General features: G+C 40.7%; 1 protein-coding gene across 1 annotated transcript in view; it reads left to right on the top strand.

Annotated features, from left to right (window-relative positions):
• PPFIA2 (PTPRF interacting protein alpha 2) overlaps positions 1-27,610 on the top strand; it is a 407,895-nt gene that overhangs the window by 252,435 nt on the left and 127,850 nt on the right. The window contains exon 4 of the mRNA XM_061639649.1: positions 15,205-15,306. Within this exon, the coding sequence (XP_061495633.1) occupies positions 15,205-15,306 (102 nt within the window). The remainder of the gene's footprint in view (positions 1-15,204; positions 15,307-27,610) is intronic.

The raw sequence follows: 27,610 nt of genomic DNA on the forward strand, positions 1-27,610 counted from the left end.
TATTAACACAACAGCTTGGCTGTGTTTTTAGCGGATATCCACTGGATGCTAAGCATGAGCTAATGGAGCTGCCCTACTTGCCCAGTTTTTAATAGTAATGGAGCCCTTACTAGCCAACGTTCTCATTATAAAGGTTTTATTTTGATCAAAGCTCAGCTGCCATAGCGTCAAATCTCATTTCTTGTGACAGCTAGGATATAAACTCAAGGGGCAGTTTACCTAAAATGGCGATGAGATCATGAACATGTGGAGAAAATGATTTACTAGATCATTTGATCTAGTAACTCATTGCTATAGAAACTTTTTTTTAAAAAAAATCATCAAATAGTCATTTTGAAAAATGTTGACACTATGGGGTACTAGTTACAGTTCTAATAATTTACTTATATTTTGCCCACAAGGAACTCATAAAACGGAGGAACTATTGGATGGGTTTGTAGTCATGAGCACGGCTCAAGCTACACAGCCTATCCCCAGTGTTGTGAGTGGTGTCCATTAGAAGCCCCTCGCAGTATTTGGCCTGTTATGGAGACAGATAGGGGGCGTTCCACTGGCTTCTGTGCCACCCAAAAGCAGTTCAGGGTTGTGAGAGGTGTCAGCATCCCTAGATCAGTTTATTTTAGAAGTGAGTGTAGCAGATACATTGAAGTTTTCAACCATGTTTGTAGCAGTGCCCTTGGCTGCCATCCTGATAATTTTGTAGGATGGTACAGAGTAGGAGTCAGGGGTTGACATCTTCTGGCACCTGTTAAGGCCTACACTATATCAAGAGACCACTGCTAACCCAAAGAGCTTCTGAAGTGGAACAGGGAGCTGTGGTCAGAACATCAAAGGAAGGCTGCCTCAGTGGCAGAGCATCTGCTTTGCATGCAGAAGATCCCAGATTCAATCCTGGTCTCCCCAGGCAAGGCTGGGAGAGACCCATGCCTGAAACCCTGGAGATCTGCTGCCAATTACCATAGACAATAATGAGTTAGATGGGCCAATGATCTGACTTGATCTAAAGCACTTTCCTATGTTCCTATTTTCCCTCACAAACTTTAAGATTTAGCCAAATGTCTAAATATGCCAGATATATGAAAGGAAATGAAAAACATGTTTTCCAAAAATATCGGGCCACATTTAATTAAGCTCTGTACGAGATTAACTCCCTGAATTATCAATTTTCTCAATTGTTTATTACTATAATGCATTAGTCTTGGGGTTAGATATTCCTCAAGTGAGCTCTCACAGTTCTTTTTTAACCAAATATTTTTGGAAATACTTACTGAAAATATTTTGAATTTCCCCCCAGAAATATTGGCAAAATCTGTAGATACCATTTCTTTGCTTTTATGTTCTGAAAAAACAGATTCTTACCGAAATTGTTTTTTGAAAGGTGGCCTATTCTGGTTCTTCAGATAGTTCTGCCAGTCTGTTCTTCAGATAATTATTCATACTCCTTTTTTAAAAACAAAAAACAAAAGCTTTCCTGGTTCATGGCACGGATGCCAGAATTGGTTCATTCTACAGCCTTGAGACAGTTGTGCTAAAATAAAAAATGAAAACAGCAGCAATATCGACAATCTGTTTTTTGACCTTCTCCATGTTTTATTGGGTTATATGATTGAATAATTTTCCTCTACCATCCTTCACTTCTACAGAGTGACAATACTGCCAGTGAATAATTTGTTTGTTACTAGAATCTGTCCAGAGGCAACCATTCAGCTATGTCCTATTTTTCCATTACTAGTCAGACCTCATTCACTCAATCCAGGGTGAAGCATTTAGACTAGTGTATTCTTCGCAAATCTTGATTTAAAAAAATTACTAGTGACTGGTAAAGTGGCTAAAGAGGAGATAATGTTTCTATGGTCGTCATATCTTCACCTTTTGTTCTTCTGACGTTTCATCTTCTACTATACATGGCACCTGTCAAGTGGGTCACACACCACCACCTAAGATGGTTTGCAATCAATGGTGTGTAGTGGTACATTTTGAAGAGCAGGATCTCACCATGACAGTCCCCCCCATCCATGCCTCCAAGAAGAATCCATGGCCATGCCTTGAGCCGCAAAGGGTATTGAAATTTGGCCTCGGGAGACCTACATACTCATCCCCAATCAACTATGTAGCATGTTTAAAATCATATGCATAGTTACCTGGAAGTAAGCATCACTGAACTTGGGGGTGGGGGTACCTTCTGTGTGCATAGCTTCAACTTGTGAATTATTTCATTTATTAATTTGTTTATTTCATTTACAAATAGCTTCCCATGAGGTATCCTGAAGTGATTTACAATACAATAAAAATATACACAGAACAACTGCATATATATAAAAAATTAAAAACAAATACACGCACACACTTAAAAACAATTATATACTGTATATAAACAATTTAAACAGTATATAATTGTTTTTAAGTGTGTGTGTGTATTTGTTTTTAATTTTTTATATATATGCAGTTGTTCTGTGTATACTTTTATTGTATTGTAAATCAGAAATGTCACTAGAAGCTAAAATGATTAAACTGAGGTTATCATACTTTGGACACATCATGAGAAGACGTGATTTACTAGAAAAGAGCATAATGCTGGGAAAAACAGAAGGGAGTAGAAAAAGAGGAAGGCCAAACAAGAGATGGATTGATTCCATAAAGGAAACCACAGACCTGAACTTACAAGATCTGAACAGGGTAGTTCATGACAGATGCTCTTGGAGGTCACTGATTCATAGGGTCGCCGTGAGTCGTGGTCGACTTGAAGGCACATAACAACAACAAAAACAGTTTAAAACAACAACTCATATATTAAGACCTATCTCAGTCTGCGTCTGTGTTGGGATTGCTTTTAATATGTTTTTTTTTAACTTTTTTTTCTAAACAATAGGTTTTTTTAACCCTTTTTATTTAAGATGTTTTTTAAGCTTTTTAAAGGAATGTTTTAAAGTTGTTTTGTTTTAATGTATTTTAAGGTATGTTTTTATGATGTTTTAAAGTGTTTTTACTGCTTTTGTTTGCCGCCCTGGGCTCCTGCTTGGAGGAAGGGCGGGATATTAATTAATTAATAAAATCAATTCAATTCCAGTACAGATACCAATTAAAATAAAAGCCTCCACTTAAGACGGCTGGTTGAAAGAGGCGTTGAGCTTTTAAAAAATATCTTTAGGAAGCTGAAATGCATCCAATAGCTTTTAATTAGAAATTGAAACAATCTTGCCGAGAACTGTGAACATTTAAACTGCTGGCATGAAGTAGGAACCCCACAAATGGAAAGAAGTATTCAACTTCTGCTTGATTATTTTCATCATTTTCATATTTCCTCTATGCTGACCTGTCATAAACAACAGTAAAACTTGAATACCTTGTTATCACCTCATTCATTTGTTTGAGGAAGGAGGTTCTGTCATTTACCCTGGGACTCTAGCAGAAGGCACCATTGTTCCTGCTCTAAAAAGACTTGGAGCAGTTTCTGTTTATTATATGATCACAGACCCAATAAAAATCTGGGAGCTGTGCTACCCCACCTTTCCTGCTGTACTACACCACTAGTTGCAACCCTGCCATTGCTCCCATTTTCTTTTTATTTTGGAAGCTTTTAAACGAGAAAGCAGAGTGACCAGGTGGAAATGGAACAGGCTGCCTGTACGTTCAATAATTGTGTGGAAAAGGGAATTTATGCAGGTGCGCCTTTTCTGATCTTGAAAGGACCTTGGAAGGATAAAGACTGCTTGCTTTTCTGCTGAGATACTTGCTTTTGAAATTAAGAACTTCTAGTGTTAGATTCACATTTACATTTTCTTGCAGAATAATCTCTTGATCCTGCATAGAAGAGTCTCTATTTTTGTTGTTTGCTGAGCCTTGAATGCTACCAGTGTCACTTTTAATATCATGCCCCACATATTGAGTGTCCTACAAGCTGACAAATAACCCAACTGCACCCATTTAGAAATTCATTGTTCTAAATGTGCCTGAACATCCATACAAAATAAGGTATGAGTAAAGCAAGTGGAAACGTGTTTTATTTTTACATCTGAGATAATAGCTTTGGTCAGACTCAGTATGATTCTCAAGTCAGGTTGGGGTGACTCAGGTCTGCATCGTATCATAAAAGAGTTTACAAAATTTGGTACAGGTGGCAAAGGTAACTGAGAAATCAAAGGAGGGGAGGAGAATGAGTCATGTCCCTATTTCAGGAAAAGTATCATGTATCACTGTAAAGTCATTCATGGGCCATCACTCTAAATAGTACATGACTCTGAAAGATAACTGAGTAAAATAAATGAGGCTTATACCACTGTTAATTTTTTTTAATCAAATGTCATAAAGACCACTAAAGCTGATATCATATAAATAACCCAAAAGTAAGAAAACTGGGCATTTTGAATCTGCATTATTCAAATGTCTTGCTCATTGCCAAGTTGACACAAGCTACTGAAAATAGATGACTGAAAATCTCTTTAAGTTTGTAAACTGATATTAAAAAACTAGGGCCCCATCTGCACTATATGTTTAAAGTGGTATCATGCCACTTTAAACCGTCATGGCTTCCCCCAAAGAATCCTGGCAACTGTAGTTTATTAAAGGTGCTGAGAGTTGTCAAGAGACTCCTATTCCCCAAACAGAGCTACAATTCTCAGAGTAGTTTAACAGTCAATCCCTGTTCCCAGGGAACTCTGGCAATTGTAGCTCTGTGAGCGGAATAGAACTCTGGGGCCTAGGTGCAAACTGAATAATTTGAATTGCTAGCTTTCTCAAGACTGGCAAGCACTATATAGGGGGAGATTATAGACTTATATTCGTATAGATTTATCTGAAGGGTTTTCTGTTTTTTCCAGTGTTGTGCAACATACTGACCTGCAGAACAGGATACCAAAATCCTTAACATGAGGACTTGTAGGCAGACCCTTATATATGATAGGTTTCCATTTACTTAACTGGCAACACAAAAGGATGGTGCATTATATCAATTCCAATCATGTCAGTTTCCAGGATGTGCAGGAATCTGGGATCCTTTTCTTGCTGCTGAGTACCTCACAGGTGATTAGGGCTGTCAGTTCTGATCATTAGTAGGAAAGAAGCCAGTCCATGAATTTAGCGGCAGGCATACAATTTCCTGCTGATGCTGTGTACCCACCATACATTTAAAGCACCCCCTCAACAATCCTAGCAATTTACATATCACAGAGCTACAATTCCCAGCACCCTTAACAAACTACAGTTTCCAGGATTTTTGGTGTGTGTGTGTGTATGCACACTTTAAAGGTACTTTAAATGTATGGTGTATATGAAGCCTCTGGTTCTCTGGACTTAAGCCATTGTATGCTTTGCAGAAGCTATACCCATTCATTCCCTGTTCCCCTGTATCAACTGGGGAAATTTTGAATGGGATCTGTTTATTAGTAATAAAATGAATGAAACTGTGTTGTCAGACAAAACATGTTTATTAATACATGCCTCCTTATACATTTTGGAACAATCATCTTACCAAATGTCCTCTTAAAGACAAAAAATAAGAATAGTAAAATGTGAAAATATGCTAAAATTATTTTTTCTCTTTCTGTTTCCAAAATTCTGCTGGAGTGCACTATCCTAAGTAGATTAACACTGCTTGCCATTGTAAGCATTATATATAAAATATGTCAGTTTATAGTACTGGTATTTGGGAGTTTTCTACAATTCTAGCAGTGCAATGTAGAAGACGTGTTGCACAAGATGTTGCATGTTAATTGACAAGGCTTTAATAATATGCAACATCTGGGCTGTATGAATCGTGACATGACAATCAAATATAGAAAAATGGATCTACATTAAATTAAAAAAATTACCACCTAAGGCCCCAAAGGAAAGTCTGTGAGTATAGTAAAAATATTAGTCATGCCAGATGATAAATATGTATTGTGCCTAACATTTATTCTGGTTGGTGGGACAATTTTGGTGGCTATGATGATGCAGTGGCTATGGACAAAATTCTCTGCCTGTTATGCCAAACATTGTGAATCATGTACCTAGTCCAATGCTATTATTATGTCAGTGGTTTCTCCAGCCCTCTTCAGTTGTTTGGATTAATGGAGATAGCTTCTGTGTTTCAGCCACTGATTAACTGGATTCTTTGATGGGCTCTGCTCATCCTAGTAGCTTGGTTGGCTCAAGCCAAGCATGAATGCTAACCACTCAGAGGCTGCATTTTTCAAATTCTCTTCAATGTCTGACAGATAGAATGGAAGGTAGCAGCCATGTTTTTTAATGGATCCAGTCTGAGGAGCATGCCAACAAATATTGCTAGTTAAATGGAATAAGATAACAAGCAATTGACAAAAAGGTCTGATAAATCTGTCCTGCACATGCTTCCATCTCTTTCTAATGCTTTACTCTTTGGGATACTTGAGAAAATAAAATGTAGAGAGTCAATATCCTCTGTTAATATATAATAGCTCCCTGTAAATGGAAGTTGAGGGTGGTTCTGCCACTACCTGTTGAACCGATTAAGAGAAAATGCTTGGTTCTGTTTACAAGCAGAGGAACAAGGTGTGTGGTTTATGTGGATAACATAACCTCCCATGCTACTGGCATATAGGATTACTTCTCTGATCGGAAGGAAATAGAGATGAGAGGATCTCTTAAAGCATTCTTTCTTTATTTCATCTCTTGATATGTCTCATGAACTGAGAATAGTTTACAGCAGTTTTTCCTAATTAATAGTCCTGTCCCCTTGGGGACAACCATCTAAGGAACACTGCCTCCTAATCCCTTGGAGATTTGCAAGACCAAATTTTAAACAGACCCAGGTACATGGTGCTATTTTTTTTTATTGTCTCAGCACAACATGGAAGCAGGAAGAGCCAGGGAAGAGCAAAGTGGCTGCGAGCTATTCTCCAGAAGCCTGCATATTTGTGCAGTCCCAGTAAATCTACAGTCTGCATCTGTGTTGGAATTGCTTTTTAATAGGTTTTTTAACCTTTTTTAAAAAAACAATATTTTAAACTTTTTAAAGATGTCTTGAAAGCTTTTTAAAAAATGTTTTAAAAGATGTTTTGTTATAATGTATTTTAAAGTCTGTTTTTATCATGTTTTAAAGTGTTTTAGTGCTTTTGTTTGCCGCCCTGGGCTCCTGCTGGGAGGAAGGGAGAGATATCAAACAAACAAACAAACAAGCAAGCAAACAAACAATAAATAAAATCATAGTTTGGCTTACCATGTTGTACAAATCAGACCATTGTATGTTTAGACCTTTTCAGTACTTTGTAAAACTGATGTATAAAATTTTTATTATTATTACTATTATTATTATTATACTCTCATGCTGTTTATTCCTGTATATGACTATGCCACAGTATAGCAGACATGATCATTAACAACATTGTAGGGACACCTTCTCTTGTGGTGTCAGTCTTATCACAGGCTTGATCGACATCTCTTCCTATTAAGTGTGCCATACAATTGTCATACTGGTTTTCATCTCCGCACATTTACACCCCAGCTTGATGGGTCAATGAAACCAGTAGCTTAGTTATTTTGATGGAAATGTGTGGAACTCAAATCTCTTTTCTCAAGAAGGTTTTTGTAAAATAATTCTATATCTGTGGTTGAAAAAAAACCTATATGTGTAGAGAGACTGAATCAGGCTGAACACAAGGCAACATTTCCATGTGAGGGTGGCTTTTCTGGCCCTCTTCCTCAATAAGTGTATAGACCATCTGGCTTTACTGCTCATAAGATATGAATGTTCATTTGGCATAAGACTTTGTGCACTTGGTAGTCTTAACTCTTGTTCAGAGGAAATTTATTAGCTAGGAAAAGAGCAAGTAGAAGTGTCAGCACCTTTTCACATTGTCTGAAACCATGTACAATGAACTTGGATGGAAGAAGCCTAGGATTGCTTGCATTGTCCTTGCCCTGAACTTCCAGACATGCATCTGCTCCGTGTGCACACAGCCTTCCTGAGTACAAGATTTCTGTGCTATTGGGATTCCTACTTTTTGCTGGGTTACAGATCATGTCTGTATCTTGTACACACATAGGAGTGGATCCAGATTTAGTCATGCTTAGAGTAGACCCGCTGCAATCAATGAGACTTAAGTTAGCCATTAATTTCAATTAGTCTATTGTAAGTATGACTGACAGCACAATCCAAACTCAAGATCTGCGATGAGCAATCTTTGGCTGTCTTGACTCAACTAGGGCTACATTGCCATAATCCCGGTTTAGCCAGGAATATGCCAGTGTAAGTCCCTCAACCTGACTGAGCTGGGGCTATGCTGGCTCAGCCAGAGGAACGTAAACTGGTGGAATTTACATTGGCATAAGTCCTCAAAAGAGTGGTGTGGTGGGGGCAGGACAGGGCAGAAAATTTAGAATATTCTAAATTTCTCTCAGCTCAATCATGTGACATGGCAACCTGACAGAATTTACTCTGGCAAAAAGAGTGTTGTAAGTCAAAGGCTTTTTTCTCTCTCTACCAGGCTCAGGACATCGTAGCTGGCAGTAGCCCCACTCCTGAACAGAGTTTGGAACAGGGAAAACACAGGCTTGGTTTAGGTTTGCTATGTGAGTCTGGTTCTAACCCATACGTTCTATGGACGGAGAGCCAATGAACACATGGAGGTTGAGAGAGGGCACAGTGGCTGTCATCCCCCTCCCTGTGTTTCTTCCATGTAACTTTTTAGGCCATGGGAATGGGCCATAGATGCTTGTGAATTGTTTCTGAACACTACCTTGAAAAAGATTCAAGTTCATGGAATACCGTACAGCATCAGCAACCTAATTATTCTTCACTCTTAATCTTTTGGAAATTCTTTTTTTCTTTTTTACTTGATTGTTTAAGCCCCCTTTTCCGAAGCTCAAAGTGGGTAATAGAAAAAAATTAAACATTATGTAGGGCAACATGTTTAATCCTTCAGATTAAAAAATGGGATTATTTGCTGAGTAATTTCCATCCTTAGCTTTTCAGTTGGTGTGGCAACCCTACAATTTCTTATAAACCTTAAGAGTACAGTTATGTCTGTCAAACTGTGTTAGTTATGCAGCAGTTTCTACCTGGAGGCCTCTTAAACTATGACTGACCATGCAACATTTCTGCAGCAAACAATAATTCTAGATGACAGTATCCCTTTAGTTTCTGTGCATCTATGAAGCAAATATAGAGCAGAGGTCATTATCATCACAAGCTGTTATTTAACTGCATAAAGCAAAATCTTGTCTTTCTTTGCTTTAGTTTGTGGGGCAACATATTTTTAGAGATTCTGCTATCTGATAATGCCTAAGAGCTATATGACAAACTTTAAAATAATTTTTTGTCAACAAATGACATTTATCTGTGGGGTTTTTTTAATGAAGCATTCAAAAGTGATGTCTTACCCAGTTATTAACTCATCCCTCAAAAGCCAAGCATGACAGAAATAATTTCATTTTAAAGCTGAAAGTCAAACTCAATATTCCTGTGAGGCATTCTCAGAAAGAAAGAAAGAAGCCTGTTAATGTATCCCAAGAGGAAGATATCTGTTTCCTTTCAGGATAGAGAAGACCAAGCTCTTGATGGCTAGGTACAATCTAGCAGATCAGGCACAAAGAAAATTTCAGCTGCTAGAGATTTCTACCCCTAAATTCATGATAAATACACTCTTTTGGGGGGGGGGTGTCGGGGGGGTTGATGTCAACAAAAACATGTCTAAAGAATGTGAATTTAGCAAACTATATGAATTAATTAGGGCTGTTGCTCAAAGAAATCTTACTCATCAAATTAGTTTTGAGCAATTAAGTAATTGATTAAATATATAAATCGGAATATGGTTGAAACAATATTTTTGAAGGAAAACCTTTGCTTTTGGATGTCACAGCAGATGTTAGAATACTAATTAGACTGAAGACAAATGTACAGTAATATAAAAAGAAGTCTCAAGGAATGTGAATCCACTTTCTTAACGGAGCTGTCAAACAAGCATACAGTTAATCCAATGTCTGTTCATTCCCAACAGTTCCCTATAATTTTATGTATCCTTTCCTGGGAATAAGCCCCATTAAACTTGATGAGATCTGTTTCCAAGTAAACATGCATAGGATTAGACTATACAACAGAGTTCAGGTTAAGGTTTGTAAGCAAGTTCAAGGGTAGGTATTATTTTCCAGGCCAAGGAGTGATGACTAAACAGTATGCATATCTGCTTAGAATTTCATTCAAGAATAATTTTTAAGCAAAACATAATAGTGCCATTTGTTGATAATGTAAATTATGTTCTTTTCTAATAATGAATGAGCAACTCATCAACTAAAAGCTGTTAAATCAAAGCCCTCAGTTCCTTGATGAGATGAAGTTGGCCTAAATCCAAATATTCTAGTTTAAACAGTTACTGCATCGGAGTGATAAATAATTAACCTTTGCAAAAACTATAAATCATCAAATCTCTAATTTACTGCCTAACTTTATATAAACAGCAGACACACACTCATACAGAATTCACTGGTGCTTAAGCTTTTAATATTCTCTATGTACTATATTGATCTGCTTCATGTGGTTTAATTAAACTAAGTGAATTCTATTATTAATCTATAATTATTTCAGAAGAGTCTTCTATAATACACTAAAATAATGGATTGGTAAACCACTTGATGCAGTGACATAAATGTTTCAGATTATTATTACTTTGCAATGGGAAGCGGTACCCTAAGAATTAGGAGGAATTCAGAGAGATTCCACTACTAGCTCTTTACACACAGGGCCTGATCACATTCTGGGTTAAAGCAGATCTGGTGCTTTTTCCAGATCCTTTTAATTTGGACCGTTTGCATGACGTTTTTGCCAATGCGAGTGCATTCAGCTACTGTTGCCTTTAAATCCGGATTAAATCAATGCGATAAAAATCCAAAATTGGTTTGAAAATCCGCACCTGCTTTGGTGCCCATCTGCTGTGTGTGTTTTTTTCTCCACTGTTTTTGGCTGCACGGCTTGTTCGCCTCCCTTTCTCCACCCCCTATGCTGTCTTTGGATATCATTTTGTTTCCTGCCACTGACAAACAAACTTCCGGTCGCTCTAACCTTCCTTTCTCCCACTTTCCCCCAGCAAGTTCCCTCCCTCGGTCCTTTAAACCAGCTATATGCTCTATTTACTCACTATTTTACTTTACAAGCAGCGAGGGAAGAGAAGGGTCACTGTGCTACCACTCTCCCCTGTGTTTTTGTCTGCTGGGGGGGAGAAGGAGGAGCCGCTTCACTCAGCTCCGGTTTGTGGGGAAGAGACCAGGCGGATATTTAGGGTCGGTGCTCGGGATGCAGGTGGGCAAGCAGCCCCTTGCCCCCTCCCCTTTGAGGCAACAGCAGTGGTGGCAGCGAGCAGTCCTGCCAGCCAGCGAAGGCTGCCTTCTTTACAGCCAGCTTAAAAGCCCAAGGAGAAGGGAAGAGATGCATCCCAGAGAGCAGGACTTGCCGTGGGATGCACCAGGGCAGCCCTGCTTGGTTTTCTGAAGGGGAAGGAGAGGGGGGTTAACCTGACCCCCCCATTTAACACTTTCTAGCCGGGATGCAGCCCGGGGAAAGCTCCTGCAGAAGCCCTGTTGCAGCTAAAGTCTCATTCACAAAGAGGTTGTGTGCGTGCACACACACAAACACAAAAACATACACACTGTGCACTATAAACATTTCATTCCTTATTCACAAAAAAGGGCTTTGTCTAGAGGAAATGAAACTGACAACAGAAAAAAAGTAATTTGGTGTCAGTTGCACCCCCCACTGTCTCCTGGCTTAGTGTTAGATTGATAGAAAAACCCACCCCTTCTCGATTAGCAATGGGGATGTTCCGGAGGGAGTTAACATTTAAATTGGGGGCGGGGCCACAAGGAAACAGCAATACTAATAAAGGTGAAGGTGTGTGAACAACACAGCAAATTGGAAGGTAGGGAGGACGGACATGTGTGAACCATGGAACTGTATCGCGAAGGGAAAAGCTTCAAATTCAACATAAATTTTAGCTCCCATGTGAACCTGGCCACAGTCTGCATATTAACTCAGGAACCATTACTGAAGCAAAGACAGCAGAGAGCACAAACCTATATGTAACTGACAAATACCCAGCAAAGGAAATATTCCAGTCATGCCATTGGCAGCCTTATCTCATAATACCCCATTTCATGGTTCCTAATAATTTCTAGGAGGAGGGGATCTGATGCTTATCTTCTGTGAATGCTTCCCCCTATGCAGAATATTGCTTTTCATTAGCTGGTGGGTAATAACTATGGGGCTGCAGTATTTGTTTTTCTAATGGAATGGGGGAGCATTCTGGATAAATAGAGGACATAGGAATATACGGTGCTCCCCTATACTGAGTCAGACTATTGGTCCATCTAGCTCAGTATTGCCTACACTGACTGACAGCAGCTCTCTAGAGTTTCAGGCTAGGTTCTTTCCCAGCATTACCTGGAGATGTGGGGGATTGAACCTGGGACCGTCTGTGTTGAAAGCAAATGCTCTGCCACTGAATAGGAGTCCTCCCCCTTCCCATCAGGAATTTCTGGGTTAAATGCCGGGGAAGCCTCACATAGATTGCATTGCAGTAATCCAGTCTTGGAGTCGCCACTGCCTGAACTACTGTAGCCAAGCTCTCCTGGTCCAAGAATGGTCATAGTTGTCTCACCAGGTCAGCTGATAAAAGGCCCTTCTAGCCATTGAGACTACCTAATCCTCCAGGGACAGAGCTGGATCTAGACTGTCTCACCTATGGTGCCTCCATCTTGCCAGGATTCAAGCTCAGCTTATTTTCCTTCATCTATCCCACCAGTGCATCCAAACACTGGTCCAGGGGCTGCACAGCCTCTCCTGATTCAGATGTTATGGAGAAATGGAGCTGAGTGTCATCAGCATATTGTTGTATTGCTTTGTTAAAGACCTGGGTCCAGTTCCCACCCATTACAAAATCCCTGAAGACTTTGGGCTAGACCTTCTCTGCAAAATGTAAATATTAATGACATATCTGACAGGTAATTTGTGAGGGAAAGAGAAAAAATTGTGATACACTTTGCAGATTAAAATGTGGTATAAGTTAGGGGTGGGCAGAAGTTAGATTGGGATCTACTGGTTGGGTGATTGTAGTACATTGGCAAGAATTTATGACTCCCAGTTGTCTAACAAGAACAACTGAAAATGCCCCCCCCAGTCATTCCCTAAATTACATTGCTGAAAAAGGATGCTTGGGGGGAAACCAGTAGTGGATTTTTGCATGAAAGTATTTGTAAATTGTGAATTCCTAGGCTGGGCATATGCTCAGAGGCACCTTGTTACTTAATTCTTAGCATAGGTCTGCCCACCTGACCACTGTTTTGCCCCACTGGCTGGTGAATCTCAGGGCTCTAATAACCAATCAAGTAGATCCCACAAGCCTGAAGTCCCCCCTCCAGATAGGTGGACTATAGCAATAAATAGCAATAGTGGTCTCCTTGGTTTTGAAAGGTATAGGACGTAAGCTCCTTTCAGACTGATTAATAATACCCTAGGCCTTTCCCTATGCCACAGGTATATATGATGCCACTGTGTGGAATAGAAAACACTTTAATCAAAAGTTCTGCTGCCACATATGTCCAGACGGGGAAGATAACCTTGCTGGTCATAGCTTCCATTTTAGGCAGGGGGAAATGTACATATAGGCTACCATGGAAAAATCTCTAGATCTGCCTCAGAACTGTATTTACTGCTGTAAAGCAGAAGTGTATGTGATGAGTGTGAGGCCAAACAGGGTTCCCAATGCCATGTTCACCTCATAATGCTAATTAAGATAGAGTAGGGGGGGAGTGCTTCACTCTTCTTCCCCCTCAACAATTCTCCCCTGCAAATGCTTTCCCCTGCCTGTTTTTGGTCTGTTTTTTTGTCCACCTGGTCTCCAAGACCAGAACTAAGTTGGAGTGGGGGGAAATGAGGAGAGCATTTGCAGAGGAATGGGTAGATGATGAAAAGGTGAAGCATCTCCTGCAGTATGCCCCCCCCACAAATATCCTGCATCCACCCCCACATTCACATTGACTCAAAAATATAGGTTTAGGACATATGCTTGTTAAGGAAACATGTACTTTTGCCCTAAAATTCAATATTTTGAAAAATTGTGAAGTTACAAATAAAACTCCTGGTTTTGTCTAGTTACACAAACATTGTTTTTTCATTCAGTTTGTGCAGCTGTCATGTTTGTAAATCAGAATGTCCTATTTAGTCATTCAGCTCCATGCAATTAGAATTGAGCCTGGTGGGGGGGCCGGTTGGCCCTGTCTCCTCCATCACATCCTCGTCTCCTGTCCCTTCTGCCCTAGACCCTTTGGAGGCATAACTTCTGCACTGAAGAGCCTGCTATCAGTTGGTAGATAGGTTCCTCATGATGATGAAATGGGGGCTTCTGTTAAAAGAATTTAAAAATGCATTACTCAAAATATATTTTTCTTGATAACAATATTCTGCACCAGACAGTATACCTTTCTGTTGGGTGGAATAAAGCTCTAGGCTTTGGGTAATTCTCAAAGGTGAGCATATGCCATACATATAGTTATTCTAATCTAGATAAAGGCATTATTTCATTCCCATCATTTCCATTGCTTTCAAAAGCTCTATGAAATGTTTCCACATCCAAGTTTTACTTCTGTTTGAGTTTCTGTAACTGGAGATTAAGACTGCATTCAGTTTATTCCATTTTCCTGATATTTCTTTACCTGACAATTTCCACATTTTTAAAAAATCTTTTACATGACATATAAATCACTTGTGGACATCTAGCAGAATATAGTGGAAGTTTAGCGCTCATTTCTGTGTTAATTGCTTCCAGAAAAAAACTTTGCAACCTCATTACCCCAGAAAATTGCAGGAGCAAAGTGATAAAATTTGGGGCACTGTACTACCATGCCATCTTTCCCATCATTTTCATGAGGGAGTCATGGGGGAACAGAAGTGCGCATGTGCAGAAAGGGTGGTGGAGTAACAAGATATGTCCAATGGCATTCATTGTGGTGTCACACTGTTCCCACTGGTGTGAATGAAATTTAGTGTGACATGGCAGCATAATCGGTCAAAAACCCACAGCTTTCTAATGCAACAGGTACTGCAGTATGAAAGGAATGTTACAAATTGGGACAGATGTACTAACATTATAATCAATCAAAATGAATGCAATATATATGTTTGAATACAGCCTAAATCAAGCTGATGTCTTCAGAAGTTAAAGCTAAATGTTTACCACTTGTATATTTTCTTTACCTTTGCAGGAATTTGCTGCACTCACAAAAGAGCTAAATGTGTGCAGGGAACAACTACTGGAGAAGGAAGAAGAAATTTCGGAACTGAAAGCTGAAAGGAATAACACAAGAGTAAGTATTAAGAAACCAATCAGGGTTTTAAAATCAGATAATATTAGCACTAGTTTTTATCTTATAAAATGATAAGTATATCAGAATTGTAAAAATATTGCCAGAGTATAGGAATACATTCTACCCCAGGGATGAGGAACCAGTGGTTCTCCAGATGTTGTTGGACTACAGCTCCAATAATCTCTGACCATTGACCATGCTGGCTGGGTCTAATGGGAGCTGCAATCCAACAACATCTGTTGGACCACAGCTTTCCTGTTGCTGTCCAACACTTTTCATCATTTTGTAATCACATTCTGAAAGTTCAGATTGTTTCTTTGGAAATTCAAATCTTAAAGTTAATTCCCAGGTCCTTTAGTGTTCTATTTTCAACCCCCTCTTTGGGGATTAGTCTAAAAGTAGACATTCACTGATCAGATCCAGAAGCATCTGGCATTTATTAGCTTCCTGGATATCTCCCACTCTGGCTTTTGACCAAAGTATGAAATTGAATAGTAGCTGACATCAAAAAGATTGACATGGAAATTTGGCTTCTAATCTGTTGATCCCCAAGACCTTTTAATGGTCATAATTGTTGATTATGAAGCATGTCTATGAGTCCGTGTACTGGTGAGCATTGCTGGGATAATTCTTGAGCAGTTCCAGCTGTTCAGAGCAGGGATGTGTCAGAGAGTGTGAATATATGATGGGTCATCTCACAGGAGCCTTCCCTGTGAAGTCGCATAGAATTCACATCTGATCAATTCATCCTTTCTGATCAGTGTGATCAGAGGGAACTGAACCAGTTCTTGTATTGAATTTTAACACTAAAGCAGCTTTAAGTATGATGAAACCTGGCCATATCTCTTATGTTTTATCTAGCCCAAGTACTGCAGTACGAGTGCTTTCATAGTAATCTGCAGTGGCTGGGAATGGATGCACATGTAGAATAGTAGCACATATATGGTGAAAAACTTTGCACAAGTTGTGTTTGGCAAAAAAAAAAGCTACCACTTTACAGAAATTGGAATCCACTGGAAAAAGCCTCTCTTTGGCAGCTTCTTCATTCAGCAGCTGTATTGTGTAGTGCTGCATACTTCATAGATCCTCCACATCATCTTGATACTTGCAATGTTGTTGCCAGAGGTCCCTGGGAGCATTTGGTTGCAGCATTAGACTGAAGCCCGATTCAGGCATTCAGTACTCATCTCCCATGCCCCCCCCGCCATTGATTTGTGATCAGACGACGTCTACACTTATGGGATTTCCAACACAGGACCATGAACCCAAATTGGCCAAGGTTCCTGTCCCCAATAAGGAAGGCCTATGTATGTTGAAGCTGCTCGCGCTCTCCTCCCTTCAGATTGAGCTGAACACATGTTGGCTTGGAGATGTTGCCAGCACACACGTTATCATCAAAGTGGTGGGGCTAGCATTCATGCATTTGGAAAAGAACACCTGAATAGAACTTGAGGCCCTGTCAGTGATGTGAAGGACTAGCAGCAACATGAAACTTGTGATATAGAGGATCTGTATGGTGAAGAGTACCCCTTCCTATGGTTCCATTAATGGCCCGCAGAAGCACTTTGAATAGCATTCACATGGGGCTGTACCATTCAGACAGCTCTAAGTTGACCACATATATCTTTATGACTCCAGGGGTGGGGGTGGAAAAGTGCATTGCTTGAAGATGGATTTGTGTCATCACTAGGTATTTGTTTTCATATCACTAAGCAAATTACAGGAACATCCATTCTTATGGAAGAAATTGTGAGGACTGATTCACATACACCTAATACCTGTAATGACAGGAAAAGATCACTAATACAAATGTTGCCTGGAAAGGGGATGCAACATTTACAGGTTGCTCCTACACCCACAGTGAAGACTTATGAAGCAAAGTGCTAGTTAAAAGGTTATATTTATTAATATAACAAATGCAAGATCTGCAAACCAAATTTGGAAAGTACAGGCAAGTGAGGATTTTATCTAACGCTAGCAGGGAAGCATCCCTACAGGCCACTAGGCATGGTAACAGCAACAGTCTGTGACTTCCCGATCAAGGACTAGGAGAAAATCACTTGCTCCTTGGTATGTGAACCCAACACATACAAGCCCTGAAGGGCACCCCCCCAAGGACCCACTATGCAGAAGGCAATGGCAGATGCCTAAACAGTGCCCTTAACTGTCAGTGCCAATAACACCTCAGTGTACCTAATATTTATGTTCTTAACTTCCTCATCTGCTTGTGCTCAATGCCAAACAACACACAAGCCACATCACTCCCAGAAAGCCAATTAGAATTTTCCCAGCAGTGTAGAATAGACAAAAAAGGGATCCTAAAGGCCAGTCAAGGAATTCCCCACACATACAAAAAAAAATCCTACAGAGCTGAAATCTAAGTTAAAGCATACCCGCCAGGTGGCTGTCCAGCTGCCTCTTGAATGTCTCTAGTGTTAGAGAGCCCACTACCTACCTACCTGGCTTCCTGCAACTTGAGCCCATTATGCCGTTTCCTGCACTCTGAGATGATGAAGGCAGCTAAGCATGCCCAGTTCTTTCAGTCTCTCATCATAGGGCTTTGTTTCCAGTTCCCTGTCATCCTTGTTGCCCTCCTCTAAACCTGTTCCAGTTAATCTGCATCCTTAAAGCGTGGTGTCCAGAATTGGACACAGTACTCAAGATGAGGCTTAACCAATACCAGATAGAGGGGAACTAATATTTCACACGATTTGGAAACTATAGTTCTATTAATGCAGCCTAAAATGGCATTTGCCTTTTTTTCAGCCATGTCACACTGTTGGCTCATATTCAGCTGGTGATCAACAACAATCCCAAGATCCTTCTTGCACGTAGTATTGTTGAGCCAAGTATTCCCCATCTTACAACTTGCATTTGGTTTCTTTTTCCTAGGTGTAGAACTTTGCCCTTATCCCTATTAAATTTCATTCTGTTGTTTTCAGCCCAGTGCTCCAGCCTATCAAGATCCCTTTGAATGTTGTTTCTGTCTTCCAGGGTATTAGGTATCCCTTGCAATTTTGTATCATCTGCAAATTTGATAATATGCACCTCCTCATCCAAATCATTCAAAAACATGTTAAAGAACACTGGGCCCAAGACCAAGCCCTGTGGTACCCCATTCTTTACCCCCCCACCTTGAGAAGGAACTGTTGATAACCACTCTTTGATTCTGTAGCCTACTGTGGATCCAGCTGATAGTTTTTCCATCCAGCCCACATTTAGCTAGTGTACTAATCAGAATATTATGGGGCACCTGGTCGAAAGCTTTAAAGGATGAAGTAATGTTCATCTAGGTTTATCGCCTCTGCCACCACAGGCTGCTCCTCAGGATCAGTTTGTTTCTATCTCCCAGAGTATTAGCTATCACTCCCAATTTGATTTGATAAGCATTCCCTGCACTTCCTCATCCAAGGGAATTCAGTGTAACTGCTCTTTATATGACCCATAGGACCCATAGGTAATAGCCTAAGCCAGAATTTGTTATTCTTTTAAAAGGCACACTAAAATAAGATGATGATGATGTAGTGGTGGTGGTGATAATGGTGGTGGTAGTAATAGCAGTAGCAGTGTATAGCACACAACGTTGCTCCAATCAGCAAGCTATCTTTGAAGATATGGCACGTTTTCATACTATCACAATCTTTTCAGGCCTTAAGGCTTTCAGGTGATCTTCTTGATGCTTAGAGAAATCAATTAGTGATTTATATGGGTGACATTTAAATTGTAAGTTTATAGAAAGCAGTTTATAGTGTAGCAGATACTATACTGGAAATCAACAACTTAAAATTAATACTCTACACCAGAGTAACAGAGAAGTGACTTAATAGTGCATTCCTGTACATGTTTATTCAGAAGTAATTCTCACTGTATTCAGTGTGACTTGCTGGGTAAGTGAGCATAAGGCTGCAGCCTAATTTAGCTACAAGCTAAACACACACACACACACACACAAAATCTCCTCAATGATCTTGTGTGTGTTGGGAGGGCGTGTTGCCAGCAAAAGGAATTTCTGAAAGAGATTATTTGGACTGGAGAAGCCAAGGAATATTTGTGATCTTTCCTCTTTGGCTGTCTTGTTTATTTTCTATTCCAAATCACCTTTCCCCAAACATTTCCCCTTCCAGATAGAATTCCAAATATATGTTTGTGAAGGCAAACATTGGAATGCCGTGGGGAGAGATTGACTGAAGGGCCATTAAGAGTAGAAAAATCAGTGGAGAGGGAAAGGGTTAAGCATCCTCTCACCTCTTCTCCACTTTTCACTTTAAAATCCAATCTCTTCTGTTCCATTGTGGTTCAATTAAAACGGTCCTATTTTGATTATTTTTTTTTTAAAAAATGGGAAAATCCTGTATATTTTTTCTAAATAACCATAAAAATATTTTCTGCTGTTCTTTTAGAAAACAAAACATATTAGATGCCACATTATGCAGTGAGAGATGCAAATATATGCCAATAGACCGCAGAAACTATGCACAATATGCTTTAAAGAAAACATAGCAGGAAGCTGATTACATTGCCCTCTCACTTTTGGCACCCTAAATGTTTATGAGCATTTTTAAAAAAATCAACACTAAGTGGATTAATAAGGCTAAAAATAACTGCATGCTTTCATTATCAGCCACAAAAAAATCATATTTTTTGGAAATAAACAGTCTGAGAAAAGCACAAGGACATTTTTCAGTAGTGTTGAGTGATTGCACTGAAGGGATCATTCCATCTTATTACTTCGTATCAATCTCACAAATTAAAAGGAGAATTCTGCTGCATAAGCCAAATATGCCAGAGCCACTCTTCAAAAACCAAGAGCATAGGAACATAGGATAGGATAGGAAACTGCCTAATACTGAGTCAGAGCATTGGTGCCTCTCACTCAGTATTGCCTACACTGATTGGCAGGAGTTGCTGGGAGTGTCTTTGGGTGGAGTTGCTGTTCCTTCCCCCTCTGTCTAAACTGCTGATTGGCAGCAGGTCTCCGGGTTTCAGACAGGAGTCTTTCCTAAAAACTACCTGAAGATGTCAGGGTTTGAACCTGGGATCTTTTGCATGCAAAGCAGATGCTCTGCCACTGAGCTCCAGCCCTTCTCTCAAAGGAAAGGACACCTTGCATTGCTTTAAAGAAAAGAATGTTTGCCTTCCTGTATGGTCTAACCTCACGTGACACAAAAGACAAATGTCACTTCAACTTGTATGACTCTTCTTACAAGTGTAAATTGCTGAGGCTCCTGATCAGGGTCGAAACAGTGTCACATGGGAAGGGGGTGGGGTTGAAACCTTTCCTCTGACTCCATGGGAAGGAAACCATGAGCTTGTCAGCTTTGCACTGAGTCAGCAGTGCCAGTGGGGGCTGGAAATGCCTGGGTCATTGGCAGGGGAAGAAAGTCCTTAGCCAGCAGTCTGGTTGTAAATCTGCCAGGCCTATGAGGAGGGAACCTGATAAGGGCCAGGCCTGTCCGAAGCTTACTTGCCGAGTCCGAAGTCCAGAAGCGAGGTCAGTAGAGGTCCGGGATCAATTGCCAAGGGGTCAGTCCAAGAGACGTTGCAAAGAAATCAGGAGTACACGAAGCCACGCCTGACATTGCAGTCAGTAACCAGCTGAAGCCAAGGGGTGCCTTATAAGGAGCAGGTTTGACAGCAGGTGTGAGCCCTCAGCGTTTGGGCCTTAACGGGACAGGCCGGCCTCTCTTCTGCCTGACCTTCTGCTGTCTACGTTCTGCAGGTGAGGGGGGAGTATCCTGTTCACTGTCTGCGTCTGGCTGCAGGGCCTCTGCTGTATCTGAGGTGCTCTGCAGCTGAGGGGGAGAAGGAGCTGGATTCTCAGAAGTTTCCTCCGTGGCTCCTTCTGGGTCTGCTGCTCCTGGGTCTGCTGCTGTTACTCCTGAGTCGTCCTCATCGGAGGAGTCCTCTGACGGGGCCATGACAGAGCTTAACAAATGGAAACGGTTCGGTTCCTCTTCCCTGTGCACTGGGATCCTGATCAGGGCTCACAACCATGGCTATTTAGTATATTAAAAGATTTACACACATTGAAGTGAAGCATCTAGCATCAAATGTAGTTTGGCCCTTACTTTTGTCCTTTTGTAGGGGTGAGGTTGCAGAAGAGGAGGTTATGGGCTTTCTCCGTAGTCACCCTGGCTTGTTTTGCTTTCACTGTAGGGTTCTCACATCCCATTTGGATGAGGCTTCCTATTTGTTCTGAGAGATGGTCAAGTTGTTTTTGTTACGTAAATGCGGAGAGAAACCAAGTGGTCAAATTGGGCACATCCACACAATACATTCAAAGCACATTTATACTAATTTAATATTTATGGCTTCCCTGAAAGAATCCTGAGAACTGTAAGTAACCCCTCCCAAAGCTGCATTTTCCAGCACCTTTAACAAACTACAGTTTCCAAGATTGTTTGGGGGAAGCCATGTGATTTAAATGTATGGTGTGGATGTGATGACTGAAGTCCCTCTCATTTTTCTTAACACCTCTGGAAATACTTTTGTAGACTTTTGTGATTGGAATATGAAAGCTTAGGAAGTTACCAAGTAAAAATGAGGTGTACTATAGGGATGTGCTAGTATTTCACCCAATTTGGATTGGTACTGAATTTTCCATTAATTCACTTATTCTCAAATATTGAGGACTGGATTTTAATGAAGCAAATTTCCACAGCTATTTCTGAAAATGGGCTTTTTAAAAAAAATCCACCTCTAAGATATTGATATTAAGAATGATAATTTAGCAATATTTCCTATAAAAATATTGACTTTTCCTTCAAAATATCAATATTTTAAAAGGAAATATTGATATTTCCAAAATATCAACATTTCCTTTAAAAATGTTGATATTAATAGTTATATTTTTTCTGATTGGAAAAAATAGATTGGTAAAAGCAGCGGCTAGCGGATAAAGAACAAACTTGAATCGATGTCTGCTTGTTAGGTCGATGGAATGCTTTTGAACTGGCCAACAGATCTCATCCCTAGTGTACAGACATTTTGTGAGAGTGAATAAAACGGAGTGGATAAAAACGCAAGCTGAGCTAAAACTTTCTTTCCCCACAAGGACAATTGCTTCTGGGTGTGTTTTTCCCTTCAGAATATTCTCCCTGATTTTCATTCCACTTCTCTTACCACCAAATTCTGTCTTATATTTTCAAAGTAGTGACCTATACTAGTTGGTGTTACTGTCCACATCTGAGGCAAAATAGAAAAGTGCATATTCACCTGCATTTGTATTGATTGGTTATGTAGAGCTGACAGGAAGACAAATATGTGTGTTTTGTCTGTAAAAACAGTATATGTGACTTTGAAAGTGTGAAGAACAAATAAAAGCTCATCTTTCTGAGGTTTGTCTGCGCCATGTATGAGCTAATATAGATATTTCTGTTTTTAATCTGCCAGCTAGGTCTTTCTGTTTCATTCTGTTGATGTGTGGTTTATATATGCAATTTATACAGACATTGGTTTATATATATTTTACACACACATGCAATTGAGCCAACCTGATTAATCATACTATGATTAATGGGGTACAAATTTTAAAATAAAATAAAAGTGGACTACCCAAAATATATGTAATCTGCCTTTTCCCCTTGGGATAGAAAAGGCTAGAATTATAAATACATAAACAACCATCACACTACGTATTTGCCTGTTGCCTCTGTTTTACGTGATAGCTAATTTAAACATAACAGTTCCCAGGTGACAGCTGCTGAAAAATCCTTACTCAAAAGTTTCTTATCCCATGTATCAGTGCAAATGTATGCAGCATTGCTTACTGTTAATGAAAAATATACACTGCTGACAGAAATGCTTTATGTGTTTAAGACAACACACAGTATAAGACAGGGATTCCCAGGTGGTGGCATGTGGGCCAGCAGTGGTCCACAAGGTTCGTTCAGGTGACCTGCGGCGTGCCTACGGATTTATGGCTGAAGATGGGAAACAACACATCCATCGCACTGAATACTGATAATGATTTTGAGTTGTATTTCTGTTGATTCTTTTATGTCTTACATTGTATTTTATTGTATCACAGTTTGAATGCTATGGAATGCAAATTGTAATACAATAAAATACAATATATAAGAAATGAAAGAAGCAACAGAAATACAATTCAGAATCGTGCCACAGCTGGCACAGTGCATTACAACAGGCAGAAAACTTGTTGAGTGGTCCGCCAAGACCCTCAGCAATTTTCAAATGGTCCATGCGGGGGGGGGAATTGTGAACTATTGATGTAAGACGCTTTTAAATGTTACACATATCTGGCATAATGCCATTGCCTGAAACTGTCTGGGGAAGCCTTCATGTGGGGACTCTATTAAACTACTCCTGAAATGAATGTGCTTGATTGTTGGTATCAAACAAGTCTTAAACTAAGGATTGCTAGCTTTTTTATGCACATGTTTAGATTTTTGAGTGAGTGTCATGGGCACCACCAGCTCTAATCACTTTCATCACCTCCCCTTCTCTGCATCAGTCCTTCCCCCCCACCACCACCTTGAGACTAAGAAAGCACGCACAAACTTCACTTTTCCAAGCCATCTATGTAAAGGTCAGATCCAATAGAATTAATGTGAGGACTGAAGACAACATAGAACTGAAAGAGGAAGTGAAAAAGTGCATGAAGGAAGAAAAAAATAACCTCACCACCTCCTGACCGAGGGAGCAGTGAATGGGAGAGCTTAGAAACTTTGTGGATGCCAGTGGAAGACTTCAAGGGTGTTATTGCACCCACGGACACCATGTTGGCAATCCCGCAATGAGCACTAAATAACAAAAGTCATCTCTTGAGGTTAAACATGAAATAAAATGTGTCATATATGTAAAGTACCACACAGTATATTTATATAGAGAGTAGTGTTCTGTCTTCAAATCAGCTTTCACCACTGGGTAACATCTTCTGTAAAAACACCAGGTTGTGTGTTTTGAATGTAGTTTCAGTTTTCCTTTAAATCCAGTTAAATTCCATATCCCCTTGCCCCGCATTTTAAATAATAAAATAAATATTCTCCTTTGGGCGTACATGTTGCTTTTTAGCTTCAGCATTCACAGGAGCTGCCAGTTGGACATATGACCTGGGAGACCAGGGTTCAAATCCTCACATAGCCATGAAGCTCACTGGGTGATCTTGGGCCAGTCACTGCCTCTCAGCCTCAGAGGAGGGCAATGGTAAACCACCTCTGAATACCGCTTACCATGAAAACCCATAGTCGGGATCGACTTGAAGGCAGTCCATTTCATTTCTTTCATTGTTGCTTAAGATAAATACGCACCCTGGCACATACTTTTAACAGTTAGGAGTTGCACACTTCCATATCCCTTAACTTCTGCATTTGTGACATGGCTTGAATATGCACGCAAGGGCAATTGTGGTGCAGTGAATGGAGGGGAAGGTTCAGGTTTGAATCCATGCTGAGTCATGGAAGCTCATAGGCTGCCTCTGGGCAGTTTAGTATTTCCTACTCTGATGACCTATCTCAGAGCATTGTTGTGAGATAGGAATTATGAAGCAGCTCAAAAATGTTGACAGAAATAAATATCGCTTGACTCCACATTTTCAGTTATCCAGTGGAGTGTTTCATTTTCTGCCACATAACCATACTGTAGCGAGCCGTCTTCATTTTCACCTTCTCGGGGCATGCATCTACCTACAAGATTTTTTTCAAGCATCACTTCTTTGCTACTTAGAGCTACGATCAAGTGTAAAAGTATAATGTAGTGTGCTTGCATTGAAATAATTAGCATGAACGAGTGAGGATATATTAAAATCATCTATGTGGATTAAAATGATGCTTACTGTCCATTTTCCTAGTTCAGGAAGGCAGAGTTTAGAGTGCTAAGGCTTCAGCAGTGAAGAAGCAGGTCAGTCTGAGAGCAGAGGCTCCACCCCTTTCTCACTCTCAGCCAGGCCTTGATCTGGGCAGGGCAACTTGTGTTGAGATCTGCAGCCCTGCGCAGCAAGGTCTGGATCCAACAGTTACTGGCAGTTACTGGTGGTGCAGAGATCTGAGGTGTCCTGTTCCCCCTGCTCCAGGTCTGGGCAGGGTTGAATCCCTGACATTTACTTAACTTTGGCAGCTGATGTACACTGCAGACATACCATTGCCTGCTTAATTAAGATAACTACATAGGACACACCAAACCTTTCCCAGGATGATTAGTTTTAATTAAAGAGTTCTGGTTAATAAGATTTAGTTCAACCAAAATGTTCAGACCAGATTGAAATGTGACTATGGCTTTAAAAATACAGTAATCATCTCTGTACATTTATTATGTTGCTACATGCGTGCATTGCTGCCATCAACCAAGATGGTGGCAGAGGCTTCTGCCCCTTAGGGAAACCTTGGCTGCCATCTTAATTGATGGCAAACCTGCGCGTGTAGTGCGTGCAGCCGCAAAAAACAGCAGAGAGAAAGGTAGGTGAAGCGGGGGAATGGCGGGCGGCTCTGAAGCTCCTGCCCTGCTATCCGCGGCAACAATCCTGCCACAGATTGTGGAAGGGGAACTGCGGGTCCCCTATAGCCCCAGGGACCCTCAGCCAGTGCCACACCTGGCCGCCCTTTAGAACCGGCCCTGCTGAAAAGTAAAAAAATGAAGAAACAATTTTTAAAAACTGGTCATGTTGGTACTTGGTTACATTGTTGAAGAAAGTGCCTTACCCCTCTGAAGAGGTCTTGTTGCATCGTGTACAAGCAGTGCATGTTCTGCTTATATGCAAGAGTGGAATTTTTGAAGGAGTAGAAATTCAACACATAATTGATCAGAATAACTATTAGATAGATCTCTAAAGGCCTGAATGAACAAGTCTGTTCTATTTGGTATGCACTTTTCTTATTTTTATTAGAAAAATACCCATCAGATATAATGTGGGAGTGTTATTGTACTCATGTTTTGTCCCTATCAGTGAATACCAGCCTGCCCCATTTCAGCGTTTTGCCTCCCTTACAAATGTGCTGCTAAGTGTAGTGCTTTGCACTTCCCCCCTCCTCCCATGATAGTTTTTCACTTAGGTTTTCTCCATTACCTTTAATGTGAAACTTAACACATGAGGGGTGCACAGATCAGGCTACAGATAGCATATTAGGTCTCTACAAGGCATTTCTAGGCGCGGTTACTCAAATGAAGATGTTGTCCCAATTTGACATACCTCCTGGGACCCCTTAAGTAGGATCACGTGGGCACACTGTGCATGAACTGTCTCTCAGATCAGGACTGAGCTAGCAAATGGGCACTCCTACAAACGAGCTGGAGAGTATGTGCAAGCAGTGGTGTGTCCTTGGCAACAGGGGTGGAGATGCCTGCACCAGCTCATCCCCAGGCTCCTCCGCTGTGTGCTTCCCAGCTACTTCTGGGCACTTGGAAAGCTGAGAACTGTCCAGAGATGGGGTGATGTAATGTTCATCTAAGATTACCACCTCATCCACTGCAGGCTGCTCCTCAGGAATAGGGCTGTCACTCACCATTTTCTTCTCCCACACACACAGAGACCACTGGGCCCCTCCCCTGGATCCCAGTCACCCTCCTCTTCTCACCCACTCTGCCAGGAGTTCTCCACAGGGCTCATGAGAGGATCAAAGGATGGCTCCAGCCTATTCACTTTTTCCCCTTTCTCCTTGGTCACCCCCCTTCCCTGCCTGTTGTGTTAGGGTTCAGGGAGAAAATAATACATAGTCAGGCCTTCAAAAACAACTTTACCTCATTCCAACATAACTAGTCTGAGGGAAACGCTCACCCAGCAGCTAGAACTGGAAGAGAACTACAGGAGTCCAATCAGGCTAAAAAGCACTAAATCAACCCATTGGCATACACAATGTGGCCACACCTCCAAATTATTTTCTCCAGCCACTCATCACCTGCCATTCACCCTTCTTTGTTCACATTACCCCAGTTTTCCTCTCATACCTTGGTTGTCTTCCATCTTAGTGGTCCTCCTCCATGACATCGCCTTTGCTTGGTATGGCCAGAGCATTTCTCTGTTGCTGGGAGAAATAGCAGTAGAGACGAGGGGGGGGGAGCCAACACAGTGGGTAGTAGGTAGGGGCAGTATGGTGATATGTTTGAGAGGCATCGAGGGGAGAATGATATAAATCCTGCCCATCTCAAAGGCAGCTCCAGTGTTGCGAAGGGGTGTGGGAGGGAATATGTGTTTGTTGCTTCAAGTCCCACCTCCAAAACCAGGAGCAGAGTTGGAAGGAAGGAAGTTCCTTTCCTTTCTTCCCAAGCCAGGTCTGATTGTGGGTCATGGGTATGGAGAACAAATCCTACCCTCTTCCAGAGTCTTGAAGCTGCCTTGCCAAAGTGTGTGGGT

This window comes from Rhineura floridana, chromosome 8, assembly GCF_030035675.1.
Source record: "Rhineura floridana isolate rRhiFlo1 chromosome 8, rRhiFlo1.hap2, whole genome shotgun sequence".
Lineage (NCBI taxonomy): Eukaryota > Metazoa > Chordata > Lepidosauria > Squamata > Rhineuridae > Rhineura > Rhineura floridana.